At 43.9% G+C, this 20035-nt stretch overlaps 1 protein-coding gene and 1 long non-coding RNA gene across 2 annotated transcripts in view; one reads left to right on the top strand and one right to left on the bottom strand.

The window, feature by feature from the left end:
- The window catches only part of LOC141059309 (uncharacterized), a 125692-nt gene that overhangs the window by 86339 nt on the left and 19318 nt on the right, over nucleotides 1-20035 (bottom strand). The window lies entirely within an intron of this gene.
- Nucleotides 1-20035, top strand: part of LOX (lysyl oxidase) — a 115893-nt gene that overhangs the window by 83866 nt on the left and 11992 nt on the right. The window contains exons 5-6 of the mRNA XM_073555572.1: nucleotides 8131-8226; nucleotides 8314-8429. Of these exons, the coding sequence (XP_073411673.1) occupies nucleotides 8131-8226; nucleotides 8314-8429 (212 nt within the window). The remainder of the gene's footprint in view (nucleotides 1-8130; nucleotides 8227-8313; nucleotides 8430-20035) is intronic.

Raw genomic sequence — 20035 nt, 5'->3', positions numbered from 1 at the left:
TTAGGTACATCAGGGGGTTTCCAAACGCGACATGGCGCCACCATTGATTCCAACCAATTTTGTGTTCAAAAAGTCAAATGGTGCTCCCTCCCTGCCATGCGCCCAAACAGTGGCTTTCCCCCACATACGAGGTATTGGGATACACAGGAGAATTTGAACAACAAATTTTGTGGTCCATTTTCACGGATATCCTTGTGAAAATAAAAAAAAAATTGGTTCCATAGTAAGCTCTTTGTGAAAAAAGTAAAATGTTCATTTTTTTCCATCCACATTGCTTTAGTTCTCCTGAAGCACCCTGAGGTGGTTAATAAACTTCTTGAACGTGGTTTTACATACCTTGAGGGGTGCAGTGTTTAGAATGGTGTCACTTTTCAGTATTTTATGTTATATTGACCCCCCAAACTCACTTCAAATGTGAGGTGGTCCCTAAAAAAAATGGTTTTGTAAATTCTGTTGGAAAAATGAGAAATCACTGGTCAACTTTTAACCCTTAAAATGTCCTAACCAAAAAAAAAGTAAGTTTCCAAAATTGTGCTGATGTATAGTTGACATGTGGGAAATGTTATTTATTTTGTGCGACACCACTCTCTGACTTAAGGGCACAAAAATTAAAAGTTTGAAAATTGCAAAATTTTCAAAATTTTTGCCAAATTTCCGTCTTTTTTAACAAATAAACTCATGTTATAGTGAAGAAATTTTACCACTAAGGCTAGTTTCGCACTAGCGTAATTTAAATGCAGCGCACGGCGCCGCTAAGCCCCGCCCCCATCCGGTCATCGCCTCCTACTATCGCACACGGCCGCATGCGATCTGCGCACCCTGTCTTTAGCATAGGGTGCGCAGACCGTGTGCCGCCTGTGCGCTAGTAGGATTTTTGCGTGCGCTGCGCACTTTTGAAGGTGCGCCGAGCACGCCAAAATGCAACATGGTGCGTTCGGCGCATCTTCAAAAGTGCGCAGCGCCCGCCAAAATCCTACTAGCGCATGGCCTGCGCACCCTATGCTAAAGATAGGGTGTGCAGATCACATGCGGCCGTGTGCGATAGTAGGAGGAGATGCGCTGCATGTAAAATACGCTAGTGTGAAACTAGCCTTACATGAAGGACAATATGTCACGAAAAAAACAATCTCAGAATCAGGAGGCTATTTTGAACCGTTCCAGAGCTATAACCTCATAAAGTGACATTGGTAGAATTGTAAAAATTGGCTTGGCCACTAAGGGGTAACTGCTGCATGTTTATATCAACGCCAAGTGGTTAAATTAAGTGACATGTCCATTCTTCTGGTATTTTCCGGTCAGAAGACAATAGGTACTTTAACCCCTTTCTGACATGAGACGTACTATCCCGTCCATGGGACCTGGGGCCCTATGCCCATGGACGGGATAGTCTAGCGCAATCAGCGGCACTCACTGGGTGAGCGACGCTGATCGCGGCCAGGTGTCTGCTGATTATCACAGCTGATACCCGGCACTGTGTGTCAGGGGCAGTCCGTGACCGCCCCCAACACGTTAACCCCTTGTCACACTGTGATCAAACACTATCGCAGTGTACCGGGGGTTTAGGGAAGCATTGGCAGGGAGGGTGCTCCCTCCGTGCTTCCCTGAGCCCCCCCGAGCAGCGCGATGTGCAGCGCTGCTCCGGGGGTCTTCTTCCCTGCAGGTCCCCGGATCCAATATGGCAGCGGGGACCTTCGGAGGGCTGCAGGGAGCCGGCTTCCTCATGCCTGCAAAGCATGAGGAAACCTCCAACACTGCCTGTGACAGATCGCTGTCACATGACAGTGATGTCCCCCCTGGGACAGTATAAAAAAGTAAAAAAAAAAAAAGTGTAAAAATAATTTATAAAAAAATCGCTAAATAAAAAAAAAAAAAAAATATTCCCTAATAAATAAATTTTTTAGAAATAAAAAACAAAACAATAAACGTACACATATTTAGTATCGCCGCGTCCATAACGACCCGCCCTATAAAACTGTCCCATTAGTTAACCCCTTTAGCGAACCCCTTGAAAAAAAAACAAAAAAAACAAAGCAAGAAATAATGCTTTATTATCATACCGCCAAACAAAAAGTGCAATAACGCACGATCAAAAAGACGGATATAAATAACCATGGTACCGCTGAAAACGTCATCTTGTCCCGCAAAAAACGAGCCGCCACATATCGTCATCAGCGAAAAAATAAAGTTATAGCTCACAGAAAAAGCGATGCAAAAATAATTTTTTTATATAAAATTGTTTTCAGTGCATAAAAGCGCCAAAACATAAAAAAAAGACCTAAATGAGGTATCGCTGTAATCGTACTGACCCAAAGAATAAAACTGCTTTATCAATTTTTCCGCACGCGGAACGGTGTAAATGCACTAACCAAAAGAATTTCTTGAAATGCTGGTGTTTGTTCATTCTGCGCCCCAAAAATCGGAGTAAAAAGCGATCAAAAAATGTCACGTGCCCGAAAATGGTACCAATAAAAACATCAAGTCGTCCCACAAAAAATAAGACCGCACATGACTCGGTGGGTCAAAATATGGAAATATTATAGCTCTCAAAATGTGAGCACCGACTCAGACTCCACGACTCCGACTCCACACAGCCCTGGTTCAAAGTGCTCACCACACATCTAGATAAGTTCCGTGAGGGGTCTAGTTTCCAAAATGGGGTCACTTGTGGGGAGTTTCAACAGTTTAGGCACATCAGAGGCTCTCCAAATGCGACATGACACCCGCAGACCATTCCATCAAAGTCTGCATTCCAAAACATCACTACTTCCCTTCCGAGCCCCGACGTGTCCCCATACAGTAGTTTTCTCCCACATATGGGGTATCAGCGTACTCAGGACAAATTGGACAACAACTTTTGGGGTCCAGTTTCTCCTGTTACCCTTGGGAAAATAAAAAAATTGGGGACTAAAAGATCATGTTTGTGGAAAAAATATGATTTTTTTTATTTTCACGCCCGGGAGTTATAAACTTCTGTGAAGCACTGGGGGGCTCAAAGTGCTCACCACACATCTAGATAAGTTCCTTAGGGGGTTTAGTTTCCAAAATGAGGTCACTTGTGGGGGGTTTCCACTGTGTAGGCACATCAGGGGCTTTCCAAACGCGGCATGGCGTCCAATCCCAATTCCAGCCAAAAAAGTCAAATGGCGCTGCTTCCCTTCCGAGCTCTTCCATGCGCCCAAGTAGTCGTTTACACCAACATGTGGGGTATCAGCACACTCGGGACAAATTGTACAATAACTTTTAGGGTCCTGTTACCCTTGGGAAAATAAAAATTGGGGGTGAAAAGATCATTTTTGTGGAAAAAATATGATTTTTTAATTGTACAGCTGTACGTTATAAACTTCTGTGAAGCCCTTGTGGGTTCACAGTTCTCAACACATATTTAGATAAGTTCCTTGGGGGGACTAGTTTCCAAAATGGGGTCACTTGTAGGGGGTTTCCACTGTTTAGGTACATCAGGGGCTCTCCAAACTTGACATGGCGTCCGATCTGAATTCCAGCCAATTTTGCACTGAAAAAGTCAAACGGCGCTCCTTCCCTTCTGAGCTCTGCCAGGCGCCGAAACAGTGGTTCCCCCCACATTTCAGGTATCAGTGTACTCAGGACAAATTGCACAATAACTTTTGCAGTCCAATTTCTCCTGTTACCCTTGGTAAAATAAAAAATATTGGACCTGAAGTAATTTTTTTGTGAAAAAAAGTTAAATGTTCATTTTTTTTAAACATTCAAAAAATTCATGTGACGCACCTGAAGGGTTAATAAACTTCTTGAATGTGGTTTTGAGCACCTTGAGGGGGTGCGGTTTTTAGGATGGTGTCACTTTTGGGTATTTTCTATCATATAGATCCCTCAAAGTGACTTCAAATGTGATGTGGTCCGTAAAAATAAAATGGTGTTGCAAAAATGAGAAATCTCTGGTCAACTTTTAACCCTTATAACTTCCTAATGTTAAGTATGCTGATGTAAAGTAAACATATGTGAAATGTTACTTATTACGTTTTTTGTGTGCCATATGTCTGTGATTTAAGGGCATAAAAATTCAAAGTTGGTAAATTGCGAAACTTTCAAAATTTTTGCCAAATTTCAGTTTTTTTCACAAATAAACGCAAGTTAAATGAATGAAATTTTACCACTAACATGACGTACAATATGTCACGAGAAAACAATGTCAGAATCACCGGGATCCATGGAAGCGTTTCAGAGTTATTACCTCATAAAGGGACAGTGGTCAGAATTGTAAAAATTGGCCCGGTCATTAACATGCAAACCACCTTTGGGGGTAAAGGGGTTAAAATGCAAGTAAATGGGAATCTGCCTCGATGTCTTTTGTAGCTTTTTTTTCTATTGATTTTGCTTAAAAACACCAGCAGTTTCATCATTACTCAATGTGAGTGAAAAAACAACAACTTGAAAACAACAGTAAAAAAGACACCAAAAAAGCACGAGAAAGCCCTCCAAAAAATACTGGTGACCAAAACCAAATGATAAAAAAGAGAAAATTACACAAAAGACACCAGTAAAAAAAATGCTAGAATTTCTTGAAGCATCATCTGCTTGATAAACTCGGATGGTTCACCTGATCTTTGTAGGCACGCACCCTTATAGTCCCCTGATGTGTTATAATGCAATCATAATCAAAAGTGTGGGGGCTGAAAATATTTTTAAATCTGGTCAAACATTTCCATCTGTTACCAGGCTTGATTGCCACGTCCTCTGTAAGTGGATACTGTATATGACATAAGTGCAGGTTCCATCTTACATCTACAGATAAATAAGTTTGTAATTATCCCAATGCGCTCATTGTAATTTCATGATGCCCTTAATCTACGGTAATTATTATAGCATTTTGATGTAGTAATAGTGAAGTTATTTTGTGAATCTGCTTTTTTCCCAGTATATTACAGTAACTAATTAGGTTGGTAACAAAATGTTGAAAACATTTAGGTTCAAAGGAATGCAATAATTAACATTTTATTGTCTCCAACTAAGTAAATAGATGGAATGAAATCATGTATGCAGGAAGCAAGTTCTAGTGAAGGCAAGAGACTTGTTTTTTTTCATTCCATAATGTAGCATGTAATATACATGGATTTGTCAAAATATCCTGCAGAATAGCTTTGATCTTGACAAGTCAGTATAAACTAGACCACTGATTACACTGGTCAACAGCATTTTTGGTGCCAAAGATATTTCATCGAATTTAGGGTATTTTTGGGGTGCTGATTCTGAATATGTCATCAGTTTTGCCAGATTGGCTCAAGTTTTTGAGATTTTTGGTATCTTATTTATAGCACTTGTTGGTAAATGCGACGCATCATCTCATTAATTTCTTTGGATTAGTACTTGAACTGAGCAGTTCTCAATATAGTTTTGTGTTAATTAGTGTTCTAAAAGTTTGTTCATAGCTTGATTTTTGCACTAACTTTATGTTGTTGTCTGTTTTCCAGTGAAAAGCATGAACTCATCAAGAAGAAGTTGTCTTAACGATCCAGACTCATTCTGTTACATTTGTGGTGAATACACACTGCCAAAACATAGAAGAAACATAACAGACTTCGTAAAAAAAGTGTATTTTGCCTATTTTGGGGTTATGCTTGGGGACCAAGACAAGTTTTGGGCACCACACATAGTGTGCAAAGCATGTATCGAATTATTACGAAAATGGAGCAAAGGACAAAGAAAAAGCTTCAAATTTGGTGTTCCAATGGTGTGGAGAGAGCCAAAAAATCATCATGATGACTGTTATTTATGGTAAACACAGGTACAGGCACATCTTCACAATGAGGGACAGGCCTTCTTGCAGATTCCATGTTACTCCCATTTTCGTTTCTTATGCTTATTGAATCCTTGCACTTGCACTGCACAGAAATAACAGTCATCATGATGATTTTTTGGCTCTCTCCACACCATTGGAACACCAAATTTGAAGCTTTTTCTTTGTCCTTTGCTCCATTTTCGTAATAATTCGATACATGCTTTGCACACTATGTGTGGTGCCCAAAACTTGTCTTGGTCCCCAAGCATAACCCCAAAATAGGCAAAATACACTTTTTTTACGAAGTGTGTTATGTTTCTTCTATGTTTTGGCAGTGTATATTCACCACAAATGTAACAGAATGAGTCTGGATCGTTAAGACAACTTCTTCATGATGAGTTCATGCTTTTCACTGGAAAACAGACAACAACATAAAGTTAGTGCAAAAATCAAGCTATGAACAAACTTTTAGAACACTAATTAACACAAAACTATATTGAGAACTGCTCAGTTCAAGTACTAATCCAAAGAAATTAATGAGATGATGCGTCGCATTTACCAACAAGTGCTATAAATAAGATACCAAAAATCTCAAAAACTTGAGCCAATCTGGCAAAACTGATGACATATTCAGAATCAGCACCCCAAAAATACCCCAAATTCATTAAAATATTTTGGACACCAGAAAAAAAAATTTTTTTCGTTGACCTGTGTTATCTAACACATCTCTGGTAATTGGACTAGTTTACATTACATGTCAGCCATAAGAGCAGACTGTCTGCTGGAGAACTTGCTGACATGAAAGAGAAAAGAAAGGAGTGGCAGACCGGAGCAGTGTAAAGGCCCCTTTACATTTAGCAATGCACCAGCGATCCCGACAACGATACAACCCGGTCAGGATCGCTGGTGCATCACTAAATGGTCGCTAGTGAGCTGGCACACAGGCAGATCTCACAGCGATGTAGCGACGCAGCAGCAGTTGTTACTTACCTGTCAGACTAGGCGATCCTGACGTCCTCCCGTTTGCGTCCACGCGTCGCTCGTCGGGGCCAGCAGGAAGCGCCCCATGAGAAATGGACATGGACGATCTCGCGCGATCAGCGACAGACAGCGGAGGAGCCGGTTGGAGGTAAGTATCATACATAGCGATATCGCTGCTGCGTCACAAAATCGGTGACGTTACAGCGATATTGCTAGCGATATCGCTATGTGTAAAGGCCCCTTAAGCCTGCTCGATTGTCGGGAGATTTTTTTATATTACAAAAAGTGTACTGTTTGTGCTATTTTAAGCAGTCAAGGTTGTCCATCCTCAAAATCACTCACACTATAAAAGGGGTTGCCCATTACTAGGACAACCCCTTCTCAATCTGAGTGTTTGCTCCTGTTAAAATAAATAATGAGCGTTGGCGTCACTGTCCCCGCCTTCGAACGTATAAGCAATTAGGAGGAAGTGAGAGTAGTGGCTGGGACCTAACTTCCTGATTACTTATACATCTGAAGACGAGACAGTGACACCAAAACTGACTGGACACAGGGCTCACATGACACAACAACCTCATCTGAGCCTTTGGGAGCACAAGTGCCAAGACCAGTGGAAAGGCGCCGGCACAGGAAGAGAGTATAAGGGCTCATACTCACATGCGAGAAACTCGGACGAGTCTCGCACGTCAATACCCGGCACTCAGATCGGAGCGTTCAGCTGTATGTATTTCTATGCAGCTGAACGCTCCGATCCTAGTGCCGGCGGCAGTGCCAGGTATAGACATGCAAGACTCGTCCGAGTTTCTCGCATGTGAATATGAGCCCTAATTCTTTTTATTTTAAAGGGAGCAAACCTTCAGATTTAGACGGGGTTGTCCTAATACTGGACTACCGCTTTAATATCAATAAATCAATATAAAGTCTAAAAACCGGTTAATAACCTTGAACACAACTGGATTTAGGGCAAATTACCCAAGACTCCCATTTCAATGTAGGCCCCCAACAATGTGAATCCTGAAAACGAACAAACCATAATTTCCCTCGGGATCAATAAAGTGTATTGTATCGTGTTTAGAGAATTACAGTGGTATTATAGTATTTGGCATTAAAATTGGCACGCTGAATAATATTTGGGAACTTTATAGAGGTACTAGGTGGTCCAAAATTAGGAAAAATCTAAAACGGCAAGTCAAGGAGGCCTTAAAGTCCCATTCTGCAGAAAATGGGAGGAACCTATAAGCTGATGACTAGAGGATTAAATCATCAATTTAGGCTGTAGATCATGGTTTTGTGCAGTGGTTTATTTGCTGTTCTAATCTTATTGCACAAGACACAATGTATAAGGATTACTCATAGCTCATGGAATTTACAATAAACTATGTTTTAATGTTCAGGGACTGAGTCCTGGTTGTTATGACACCTACAATGCCGATATTGATTGTCAGTGGATCGACATCACAGATGTAAAGCCTGGAAACTATATTTTGAAGGTGAGGAAAGATTGGATAGTTTATATTTTGTTGATGCCAGGTAGTGCAACACCGCAATGCTAATGAAAAACAAAACTTATTTCACAGGTCAGTGTGAATCCAAGCTACCTGGTCCCAGAATCTGATTATTCCAACAACATTGTCCGCTGTGATCTACGATATACTGGCAATCATGTATATACTTCTAGCTGTACAGTTACTCAGTAAGTATATATAGGTCTATTAAACATTATTATGACAATTTTAATTGCTTAGATACTATTGCTGTACATGATTTTCAGAAACTCATAAAAATTCTAAAATGGTGAAGCAAACTTCTAAAACACTGGTTTGATGTACAGTATTCTACTTCATTTACTATACAATTGTATTTTATTACATACTGTACATGTGGAGATTTCCCTTCAGGATATAATAAGAATTTAATAGGCATGTAACCTTTTTATTGATGGATGTCCCTAGTGTTTTGAGGAGGTAGATGGTTTAGAAAATGTAATTCTTTAAGTCGTGGAACTTGACTCCATCGTAACGTAATGAGACGAAGACTGGCTTAATGGAGATTCATTTAAAATCCTACAAGCAACAGATTTCATTCTGTCTGGATGAGATATCCTTCAACTGTTTTCCTGGATGTGTTCCAGCTAGGAAAGGTTTTTTTTACTTGTCTAGAGCTAGTATTATTCCTCTGACTCACACTTAAAAACATCAGTGCTTCAGCCGCCTCTGTAACTTCTTCAAACAATAGGGTTTTTAGATAATGGAGAAAAATGGGACACAAAATACTTTTTAAAAAAACAAAAAAACAATAACACCCTTTGGTCATAGGCAGATGACAGGCTGTCTTCACAGGCAGTAGTATACTAGTATACTCTTTTCTAGAATCAGTGTAGCTGCAACACACTGCTTGACTAGATGCAATGGAATCGAAAAATAAAGTCTCCAGCTCTCTGCAAACTTCGGTGTGTCCACGACTTCAAACTACAAACAAATCCTTTGTGCAGCCCGATCTTTAAGGCATTATTTCTTTATAGCGGCCCCACATACATTGACTGTGGGTGAGCCAGAACAGTTGGTAAAATCCATCTCCCAGGGGTTTGTGTACCGCCATGATCCAAAGAAGCACATAGGTCTACTTAGGACTTCTATGTACAATATACTTAATACAGTTAGGTCCATAAATATTTGGACAGAGACAACATTTTTCTAATTTTGGTTCTAGACATCACCACAATGAATTTTAAACAAAACAATTCAGATGCAGTTGAAGTTCAGATTTTCAGCTTTCATTTGAGGGTATCCACATTAAAATTGGATGAAGGGTTTAGGAGTTTCAGCTCCTTAACATGTGCCACCCTGTTTTTAAAGGGGCCAAAAGTAATTGGACACATTAAATAATTGTAAATAAAATGTTCATTTCTAGTACTTGGTTGAAAATCCTTTGTTGGCAATGACTGCCTGAAGTCTTGAACTCATGGACATCACCAGACGCTGTGTATCCTCCTTTTTGATGCTCTGCCAGGCCTTCACTGCGGTGGTTTTCAGTTGGTGTTTGAAGTTTAGTCTTTAACAAGTAAAATGCTTGCTCAATTGGGTTGAGATCAGGTGACTGACTTGGCCATTCAAGAATATTCCACTTCTTTGCTTTAATAAAGTCCTGGGTTGCTTTGGCTTTATGTTTTGGGTCATTGTCCATCTGTAGTATGAAACGACGACCAATCAGATCGTATGCATTTGGCTGGATCTGAGCACACAGTATGGCTCTGAAGACCTCAGAATTCATTCGGCTGCTTCTGTCCTGTGTCACATCATCAATAAACACTAGTGACTCAGTGCCACTGGCAGCCATGCATGCCCAAGCCATCACACTGCCTCCGCCGTGTTTTACAGATGATGTGGTATGCTTTGGATCATGAGCTGTACCACACCTTCGCCATACTTTTCTCTTTCCATCATTCTGGTAGAGGTTGATCTTGGTTTCATCTGTTCAAAGAATGTTCTTCCAGAACTGTGCTGGCTTTTTAGATTTTTTTTTAGCAAAGTCCAGTCTAGCCTTTTGATTCTTGATGCCTATGAGTGGCTTGCACCGTGCAGTGAACCCTCTGTATTTACTTTCATGCAGTCTTCTCTTTATGGTAGATTTGGATATCATAGAATCATAGAATCGTAGAGTTGGAAGGGACCTCCTGGGCCATCTGGTCCAACCCCCTGCTCAAAGCAGGATTCGCTAAATCATCCCAGTCAGATGTCTGTCCAGCCTCTGTTTGAAGACTTCCATTGAAGGAGAACTCACCACTTCTCGTGGCAGCCTGTTCCACTCATTGATCACTCTAACTGTCAAAAAGTTTTTTCTAATATCTAATCTGTGTCTCCTCCCATTCAGTTTCATCCCATTGCTTCTAGTCTTTCCTTGTGCAAATGAGAATAAAGATGATCCTTCTACAATGTGACAGCCCTTTAGATATTTGTAGACAGCTATTAAGTCTCCTCTCAGTCTTCTCTTTTGCAAACTAAACATTCCCAAATCCTGCAACCTTTCCTCATAAGACAGGGTTTGCAGACCGGTCACCATTCTGGTCGCTCTTTTCTGAACTTGCTCCAGTTTGTTGATGTCTTTTTTAAAATGTGGTGCCCAAAACTGGACACAATATTCCAGATGAGGTCTGACCAAAGAGGAGTAGAGGGAAATAATAACTTCACGTGATCTAGACTGTATGCTTCTGTTAATACATCCTAGAATTGCATTTGCCTTTTTTGCATATTGATACGCCTACCTCCTGGAGAGTGTTGTTCACTTGGTTGGCTGTTGTGAAGGGGTTTCTCTTCACCATGGAGATTATTCTGCGATCATCCACCACTGTTGTCTTCCGTGGACGCCCAGGTCTTTTTGCATTGATGAGTTCACCAGTGCTTTCTTTCTCAGAATGTACCAAACCGTAGATTCTGCCACTCCTAATGTTGTAGCAATTTCTCGGATGGGTTTTTTCTGTTTTTGCAGCTTAAGGATGGCTTGTTTCACCTGCATGGAGAGCTCCTTTGACCGCATGTTTCCTTCACAGCAAAACCTTCCAAATGCAAGCACCACACCTCAAATCAACTCCAGGCCTTTTATCTGCTTAATTGAGAATGATATAACGAAGGGATTGCCCACACCTGTCCATGAATTAGCCTTGGAGTCAATAGTCCAATTACTTTTGGTCCCTTTAAAAACAGGGTTGCACATGTTAAGGAGCTGAAACTCCTAAACCCTTCATCCAATTTTAATGTGGATACCCTCAAATGAAAGCTGAAAGTCTGAACTTCAACTGCATCTGAATTGTTTTGTTTAAAATTCATTGTGGTAATGTCTACAACCAAAATTAGAAAAATGTTCTCTGTCCAAATATATATGGACCTAACTGTACATATACCCAGGGGTGGACATACCATTGTTGCAACCTGTGCAGCCACTCATAGGCCCATGTCAACCTTCACAGCAGCTGAGCAATATTATTATCATTATTATTTATTTATAAAGCACCATTGATTCCATGGTGCTGTACATGAGAAGGGGTTACATACAAATTACAGATATCACTTACAGGAAACAAACTAACAATCACAGACTGATATAGTGGGGAGAGAGGACCCTGCCCTTTCAGGCTTACATTCTACAGGATGGTGGGGAAGGAGACAGTAGGTTGGGGGGTTGCAGCAGCTCCCGTGATGGTGAGGTGGTAGCTCCAGTAGTGGCGAGGAGGCAGCGGGGATCATTGCAGGCTGTAAGCGTTCGTGAAGAGGTGGGTTTTCAGGTTTCGTCTGAAGGATCCGAGTGTGGTTGATAGTTGGACGTGTTGGGGCAAAGAATTCCAGATGATGGGGGATATTCGGGAGAAGTCTTGGAGGCGGTTGGGTGAGGAGCGAATAATTGTGGGAGACAGTAGGAGGTCTTGGGAGGACCGGAGATTACGTGAGGGAAGATATCAGGAGATTAGTATAGAGATATATGGAGGAGACAGGTTATAGATGGCCTTGTAGGTCAGTATTCGTAATTTTATTGGATAGGCTGAGGGAAAGGGAGCCAGTGAAGAGATTTGCAGAGGAGTAGCAAGGAGAGACGATCCATAGTCGTGTCCCAAACCCAATCCTCGCGGCCCCCAATACATCATTTTCTCAGGATTTCCTTAGTATTGCACAGATGAGAGAACATGTGGCAGTTTCAGTTGCCTTACTAATAATTCCATCACTTGTGCATACTAAGGAACCCTGAAAACATGATGTGTTGGGGTCACGAGGACTGGAGTTTGGGAAACACTGAGGTATAGTAATGCAAAGGGCCCAAACATACGGTAGATCTTGCAGAGTGGCCCTCTTCTGTGTGTCCGCTCCAGTTTACAGCAGTGTATTTTCAAATCTGTAGGTAATGGTGTGTGTTTTATTCATTTTAGATTCAGTAGCAATTAAAAAGGGAGCAGTGTACTGTTGGTAAAGTTATGGCAATACAACATTTCTATAAAGTTTTGCTTTTTATATATTTTATAGTTTTTAAAAACTTCTAAGCATTCTTTTTTGTTATTTGGGTTATTTCACCATTTTTCAAGACCCAGAATTATTAATCTCATATGAAACCTGTCACAGGCTTAAGCAACCCTGCATCATCCATGCACACTTCACAGGCTTGCTCTGTTAAATTGAGGAGACCACACAGCCAGCACCTGTGCTGTATGGAGGAGCTCAGCTCTGTAGCCTCACCATATACAGGCACTTCACATTTTTTTAGAGGTCTGGAAGTTTATTACAGACCCTGTGCACTACCACTTTAATTGCAATGTAAACTTTGCTGCTATCACTATGTGTGAATCAAACTTGGCTTCAAGGTCAGCTCGAAATAGTGTTGTTTTGACACTGGGACCTCCATAAAAATCCTCTAATATTGTGGTGGGCCAGTGCCACCTTGCTAGTGGCCTACACACTTTTTACATCATACATACTCGCGCCGTTCTCACAACTTTAAAACAGGTGTAAACTAAGGCCACATGTACACATTCAGTATTTGGTGAGATTTTTACACCGTATTTGAAAGCCAAAACCAGGAGTGGAACAATCAGATGAAAAGTATAATGGAAACACATCACCACTTCAGTATTTTTCACCCACTCCTGGTTTTGGCTTACAAATACTGATGTAAAAACCTCACCAAATACTCAATGTGTGCATGTGGTCTAATAGCCAAAGAGGTAGATCTCAGCCTGGTATCCTCTCCATGAGCCAGAGTGGAGCATAACTAGTTAGGAGCAGCTCCCGCTCTGGAGGACTTGAGGTGTCTATCTGCTGTGTTACATCCGAATCACTGTCAAATAATGGTCTGCTTCTCCTACACATTCTAAAATGCCTGGTTCTACATGGAATCCCCTAGAAAATCATAAGAGCTGGGCTGGGATTGTCAGAAGCTGGCTAGCTGCTGTATTTAAAAAGGGTTACATGTGGTGAGACTTTAATTTAAAATAATTTAGATGACAAGGCTCCTTTAAATTAAACGGGCTGTTCACTACTCGGACAACTGCTTCTGAATCTCAGTTTCCACCAAGTAAAATAATAACACTTATACTCACCTCTGGTACTGGCATCGTTCCAGCGAAGTCGGCACTGGCTCTCCTGGGGAGCGTGTTCAATTATGTCACGAAATCCCTGCGGCAAGTCAGTCTCCTCTACTACGGAGGTAATTAACATCCGGAGGAGGTAAGAATTGTGGTTGCCTTCTCACTTTCTCTGAATGTCTTGATGTATCTGGAGGGGAGAGTGAAGCCCTGAGTGGTCTCAGTGATCATTGTTATATCACGCAAGTCCGAGAGAGCCAGTGCCATAACTGCAGGAACAACGCCTGAACCGGAGGTGAGTACTATTTACTGGGGGAAACTTAGGGATTCTGAAGGGGATGTCGGAGTAGTAGACAACCCATTTAAGGTAATTGTAATATTTCATAAGTATTCTGTACTAGGAAGTGTAATTGCATGCAATATGTGCTCTCAAAGTACTTAGTGATTGGACGTGATATGAAGAACGACATTTTAGTATTTAGTAACTTATACTTTTCTAAAAAGCAAGGCATGCAGATAGGAAACTGTTATTCATCCTATGGCTATGTTCTAAACCCATACCCATTACATATGATATGAACCTACGTGCAATAACTGAACTATATAGGTATCAGGGAGGGGTGCCAATAATGAATGAAAACATGCTATGACACTTATTAGAGCTGTCAAATATATTTTGGGCAAGCAGAAATGAAAATGAAACAAGCAATACGTTAAAAATGTTTGCTTTAATCCCTTACTGACATCGGACGTATAGTTTTGAACAGCTGCATGTGCCCGCAATAGCCGCGGGCGAAATCGTGATCCGCCTGCGGCTATTAACTAGTTAAATGCCACTGTCAATCTCTGACAGTGGCATTTAACAAGCGCTTCAAGCCATCCGGCTGGAAATACACTCACTGGTGACCCGCGTCTCGTGATCGCGGGTCACTGGTGTGTCGGCATGACAACCAGAGGTCTCCTTGAGACCTTTATGGTTGTTGATGCCGGATTGCTATGAGCACCACCCAGTGGTCGGCCCTCATAGCAAGTCTGTAATTCTGCTACATAGAGGTGATCTGAGCATCGTCTCTATGTAGCAGAGCCGATCAGACTATGGCAGCTTCTAGCCTCCTATGGAGGCTATTGAAGCATGCCAAAAGTTAAAAGAAAAATAGTTTTAAAAATTTAAAAAAATTAAAATATAAAAGTTTAAATCACCCCCCCTTTTGCCCCATTCAAAATAAAAAAAAAAAAATCAAACATTCACATATTCGGTAACACCACGTTCAGAATCGCCCATCTATCAATAAAAAAAGCATTAACCTGATCGCTAAATGGCGTAGCGGGGAAAAAAATAAAAACGTTTTTTAGGTTGCCACGACATTGCAGTAAAATGCAATAACGGGCGATCAAAAGAATGTATCTGAACCAAAATGGTATCATGAAAAACGTCAGCTCGGCGCGCAAAAAATAAGCCCTCAACCAACCCGTGATCATGAAAAATGGAGACGCTACGGGTCTGGGAATATGGAGCAATTTGTTTTTTTAAGCTAAATTTGGAATTTATTCAGTCGCCATGACAGCACCACGAGAGAGGGGATCCGCCCTTCGGGGACAGGAAACCTACAGACATAAAAAGGGCGGCCCTCTCTCCCGCCTCAGTTGGTTTCCTGTCCCTGACAGGGGATCCCTTCAGACATACCTTCAGGAGTCTGGATGGAAGCCCATGCCCGGCAGCCGACTCAGGTAGCGGGGGTCCCCTGCCTCGGCCTATCCGGAGCATTGGAAGCGCCGCACGGCAGGGGGACTGTTGGTGCAGGCGGCAGCAGGTGGAAGTGGCCTTCAGGGGGAGAGCCTACTTCTGGAGGCCCGACGCCGGTACCGGGTGAGTAGGTCCACTTCCCTCCTCATCCGGTCCTGGGGGGGCGGCGGTCCCCTTTGGCGGGGGGTGGCGCGGGCCCGGGGGGCGTCCGCGGCATTGCTGGGGCGTCGGCTTCCGCCGGAGGTGGGGGCCGGTGACGCGCGGGCTGATGATGCGGCCTGGTCGCGCTGTGTGACACACCGGCCGTGTGCTGTGGGCCGCGGCTGTGAAGTCGGCGGTGTGCGCCTCTGGGGGAGCTGGGCGGCCGGGGCATGCGCAGCGTGCCCGGGGGCGCGCGCGCCTGGCCGGGGGTTTCCGGTCCCCGCCGCGGTCGGGGGGGGGGGGGAGAAGCTGGACACCAGGATAGGTACTCGGCAGGCTGAATGAATGACACCTGCTGGCCCCAGAGGGGGCGGTACCGGGAGTGGCCGGCTAATTAACTGCCTCAGGTCAGTGGAGAGGCTCTTCTGGCCCTGTGTTATCTCAGGATGGCGTCGCAGGAGCAGCCATAGCCTCTGGACGAGCCACAGACACGGCCTCAAGCTTCAGAGAGGCCCCAGCAGCGATCGAGCAGCAGCAGCCGCTCTGAGAAACATGGGGATACTCAGAGGGCGAAACCTGAAAAGTCCACGAGCCGTAAAGGATCGGCGGCTCCGATCGACCCCCACAGAACCCGGTACTGTGCTGTTAACAGCCAGGGTAAGTGAGCTACGAGAAAGTTCACCTTGCTGATTCTCTGCCCCCCTTATGTTCCCCCTCTCCATTCTGCCAGGGGAAGAAGTGCTCTGGGAAGAGCAAGCACAGAGAGTGTGCTGAATGCGGGGTTTCCCTCCTGGACGGTCAGGGAGGGAAGCTGTGTAGACCCTGCATACATCACCTGGTCTCGGAAGAGACCGCTGACTTGACCTCCAGTATAGGGGAGATACTCAGACAGGAGGTTAGGGGTTCGGTTAGATCCCTATCTCCAGTTACAAGGTCCAGAAGAAAAAAAAAAAAAAATCCCCCGTTTTGGTCTCCGATAGTGACTCGCGGGAGTTAAAAATCAGATTCATCATCATCATCTGAATCCAGATCGGGCCACTCCTGTTTCCCACTAGAACAGGTCAGTACAAGATTCAATATTCCGGGAATTGGACTGGAAAAATCGAAGGTCCTTCCCATTGGTAGACAAGATTAGTGCCCTTATTACAAGGAGTGGAAAAAGCTCAAGAGAAAAGGCTCCCTATCTCCTGCCTTCAAAAGAAGGTATCCATTTGAAGAAACAGCTTCATCCTCATGGGATAAAGCCCAAGATTGGACGCGGCTATCGCCAAAGCATGCAAAAAGACGTCCCTACCCTTGGAGGATTTTGGTACCTTAAAAGACCCGCTGGACAGAAAGGCAGACGGGTTCCTTAAAGGAACCTGGGAAACATCAGCTGGAGCCCTATGGCCAGCAAGGCGGCCACATGCACCGCCAGGTCCTTAATGGTATGGTTGGACCAGTTGGAAGAGCAGATTAGAGATAAAGTCCCAAGGCAGGACATTCTTTTCTCCCTCTCTACGGCCCAGGGAGCGGCGGCCTTCCTCTCAGACGCATCGGCAGGCTCGGTGCAGTTAGCGGCCAGATCCGCAGCCCTCTCCAATGCCGCCCTTAGGGCCTTGTGGCTCAAATGCTGGCCAGGTGACGTGCAGGCCAGATCAAAGTTTTGCGGTATCCCATGCAAAAGGGATTTACTTACTTGGTAAAGTGTTGGATGGGCTCTTAGAGAAGGCTGGCGACAGCAAGAAACGCTTTCCCTATTTAGGAAGACTGCCTTACAGAAGACACTCCTTCAGAAGGTGGTTTGATCGTCGGAGAACAACAAGGGAAAGACCCAGATATGACCCCAGAAGGAAAGGTAGGGGGTATATGTTTAATACCCCTCGGGACCGCAGCGATCCCATATGACTGCCGGACCAGGTGGGAGGGAGGTTGTTGTCCTTCTACCCAGCCTGGTCTTGTATTTCGAATAGTCCGTGGATACGGAGCATCATTAGAACAGGACTGAGGTTTGAATTCCAGCAGACTCCGTGTGAAAAGTTTCTTCTAACCCCTATCCGTTCTGCATCTACAGAACAGAAGGCATTGGAGGCGGAGATCAAGGATCTTCTCCAGAAAGGGGTCTTGGTGAAGGTTCCTGAGCTACAAAGAGGTAAGGGGTTCTACTCCCCCCTCTTTCTAGTTAAAAAGCAGGACGGCTCCTTCCGCACCATTATTAATCTCAGAAGCCTCAATAAATTCATTGAAATTCAATCTTTCAAAATGGAGTCGGTAAAATCGGCAATACAGGGCACTTCCCTTCGGGGTGGCGGTGGCACCCTGGGTCTTCGCAAAGATAATGGCGGAGGTTATGGCTCACTTGCATGAACAGGACATTCTCGTGATCCCCTATCTAGATGATCTACTAATTGTGGGGCACTTGGAATCTCACTGCACGCCCAATTAGGGCGGGTAATATCCAGCCTTTAGGGTTTAGGTTGGATCATTAATTTAAAAAAAAAAAAAAAAGTCACGTCTGCAGCCCCTAAGAGTACAACAGTTCCTCTGCCTCATCATAGACTCTGATTTTCAGGAGTGTCGGTTACCAGAATCTAAAGTATTCAACATTCAGCGTCAAATACACAGGGTAATAGATAATCCATCGCTTACCCTTAGAGGGGCAATGTCACTGTTGGGCTCTCTTACGGCAGCTATACCAGCAGTACTCTGGGCCCAATTCCACACCAGAACCCTGCAGTGGGACATCTTGTACAGCACCTGTCAGCTAGAGGGTTGCCTCGAGGGTAGAGTTACCTTATCTAACGATACGATTCAGTCCCTACGTTGGTGATCGCTGATTTCAAATCTGCGGAGGGGTGTTCCTTGGGTAAACCAGATCTCCCCGAATTCTAACCACTGATACTAGCCCCAGGGGCTGGGGGGCTCATATGGGAGATAACTGGGTCCAGGAAGCGTGGTCACTGTCAGAACAAAAATTCTCCTCTAAACCTTAAGGAGCTGTTAGCAGTGGAGCGGGCTGTAAGTGCCTTCCTTATGTCCCTACAGACCGAACACGTCAGACTATTCTCAGACAACCAGATTGTCGAGGTTCTCCTCCTATCCCTTACAGCGCTGCATATTAAAGGAAAACAAAATCTAACAGCCGATTTCCTAAGTCGCAACAGGCTCAGACAGGGAGAGTGGGCATTAAAAAGGGCCATCTTCGGACAGATCGTACATAGGTGGGGACTCCCAGAAATAGACTTGTTCGCCAGCAAAAGGAACAGACAACTCCCTATGTTTTGTCCTCTGGATCCCAGAGAGAACCCGTATGCAGTGGACGCTTTCCTGATTCCGTGGAGCTTCAGCCTAGCATATGGCTTCCCCCCACTGAATCTGATTCCGATGGTGCTGAGAAAGATCCGGGAAGACAGGGCCCACATTATCCTAGTTGCCCCGTTCTGGCCCAGGAGGTCACAGTTTCCTTGGCTGAGGAAAATGTCTTTATCCCAGCCATGGATTCTCCCCGAGCTCCCGGACCTTCTGTCCCAGGGTCCAGTATATCACCCACGAGTCTCCAACTTACATCTAGCGGTATGGAGTTTGAGGGGGAGCTGCTAAAAAAGAGGGGGTTTTCCCGAGGACTAGTCAACACCCTCTTAAAAAGTAGAAAAGCCTCCACAACAAATATCTACACCTGAGTCTGGAAAAGATTTTTTTAGCAGTCTCGGGGGCGGAGGTTGGTCAGATAATCCGCATTATTCAGATACTGGAATTCCTTCAGAGGGGGTTGGAGATGGGTCTAGCCACAAATACGCTTAGAGTCCAAGTTTCGGCTCTGGGGGCAATTTACTACTGCAACTTAGCAAACAATTACTGGGTGGCAAGATTTATTAAAGCAGCAGCGAGATCCAGACCCATCATAAAACATACTGTAGGCTGGTTCCATGGGACCTCAACTTAGTTTTATCAGCTCTAACAGAGCCTCCCTTTGAGCCTGTTGATTCTGTCCCCATAAGGATCCTTTCGTTCAAGACTGCCCTGTTGGTTGCCCTAATGTCAGCCCGGAGGGTTAGTGATCTACAAGCCCTTTCTAGAATACCGCCGTACACCCAGTTTAGAGAAGAGAGGGTCACCTTAAAGCCAGACCCCTTATATTTACCCAAAGTCGCCTCGAAATTCCATAGACTACATGAAATAGTCCTCCCGTCCTTCTACCCGAACCCCATTAACCCGACCGAGCAGAAGCTCCATTCCCTAGATGTGAGACGGTGCCTCCATAGTTACATTTCGGCCACAGAACCATGGAAGAGGGACAATGCCCTGTTTGTATCTTTTCAGGAAGTTAGAAAAAGACTTAAGGGGGTTTTACACTAAGCGATACCGCTAGCAA

Source organism: Dendrobates tinctorius, unplaced genomic scaffold, assembly GCF_039654945.1.
Source record: "Dendrobates tinctorius isolate UK_male_01 unplaced genomic scaffold, ASM3965494v1 ptg000003l, whole genome shotgun sequence".
Lineage (NCBI taxonomy): Eukaryota > Metazoa > Chordata > Amphibia > Anura > Dendrobatidae > Dendrobates > Dendrobates tinctorius.
This window is presented reverse-complemented; position numbering and strand designations above follow the sequence as displayed.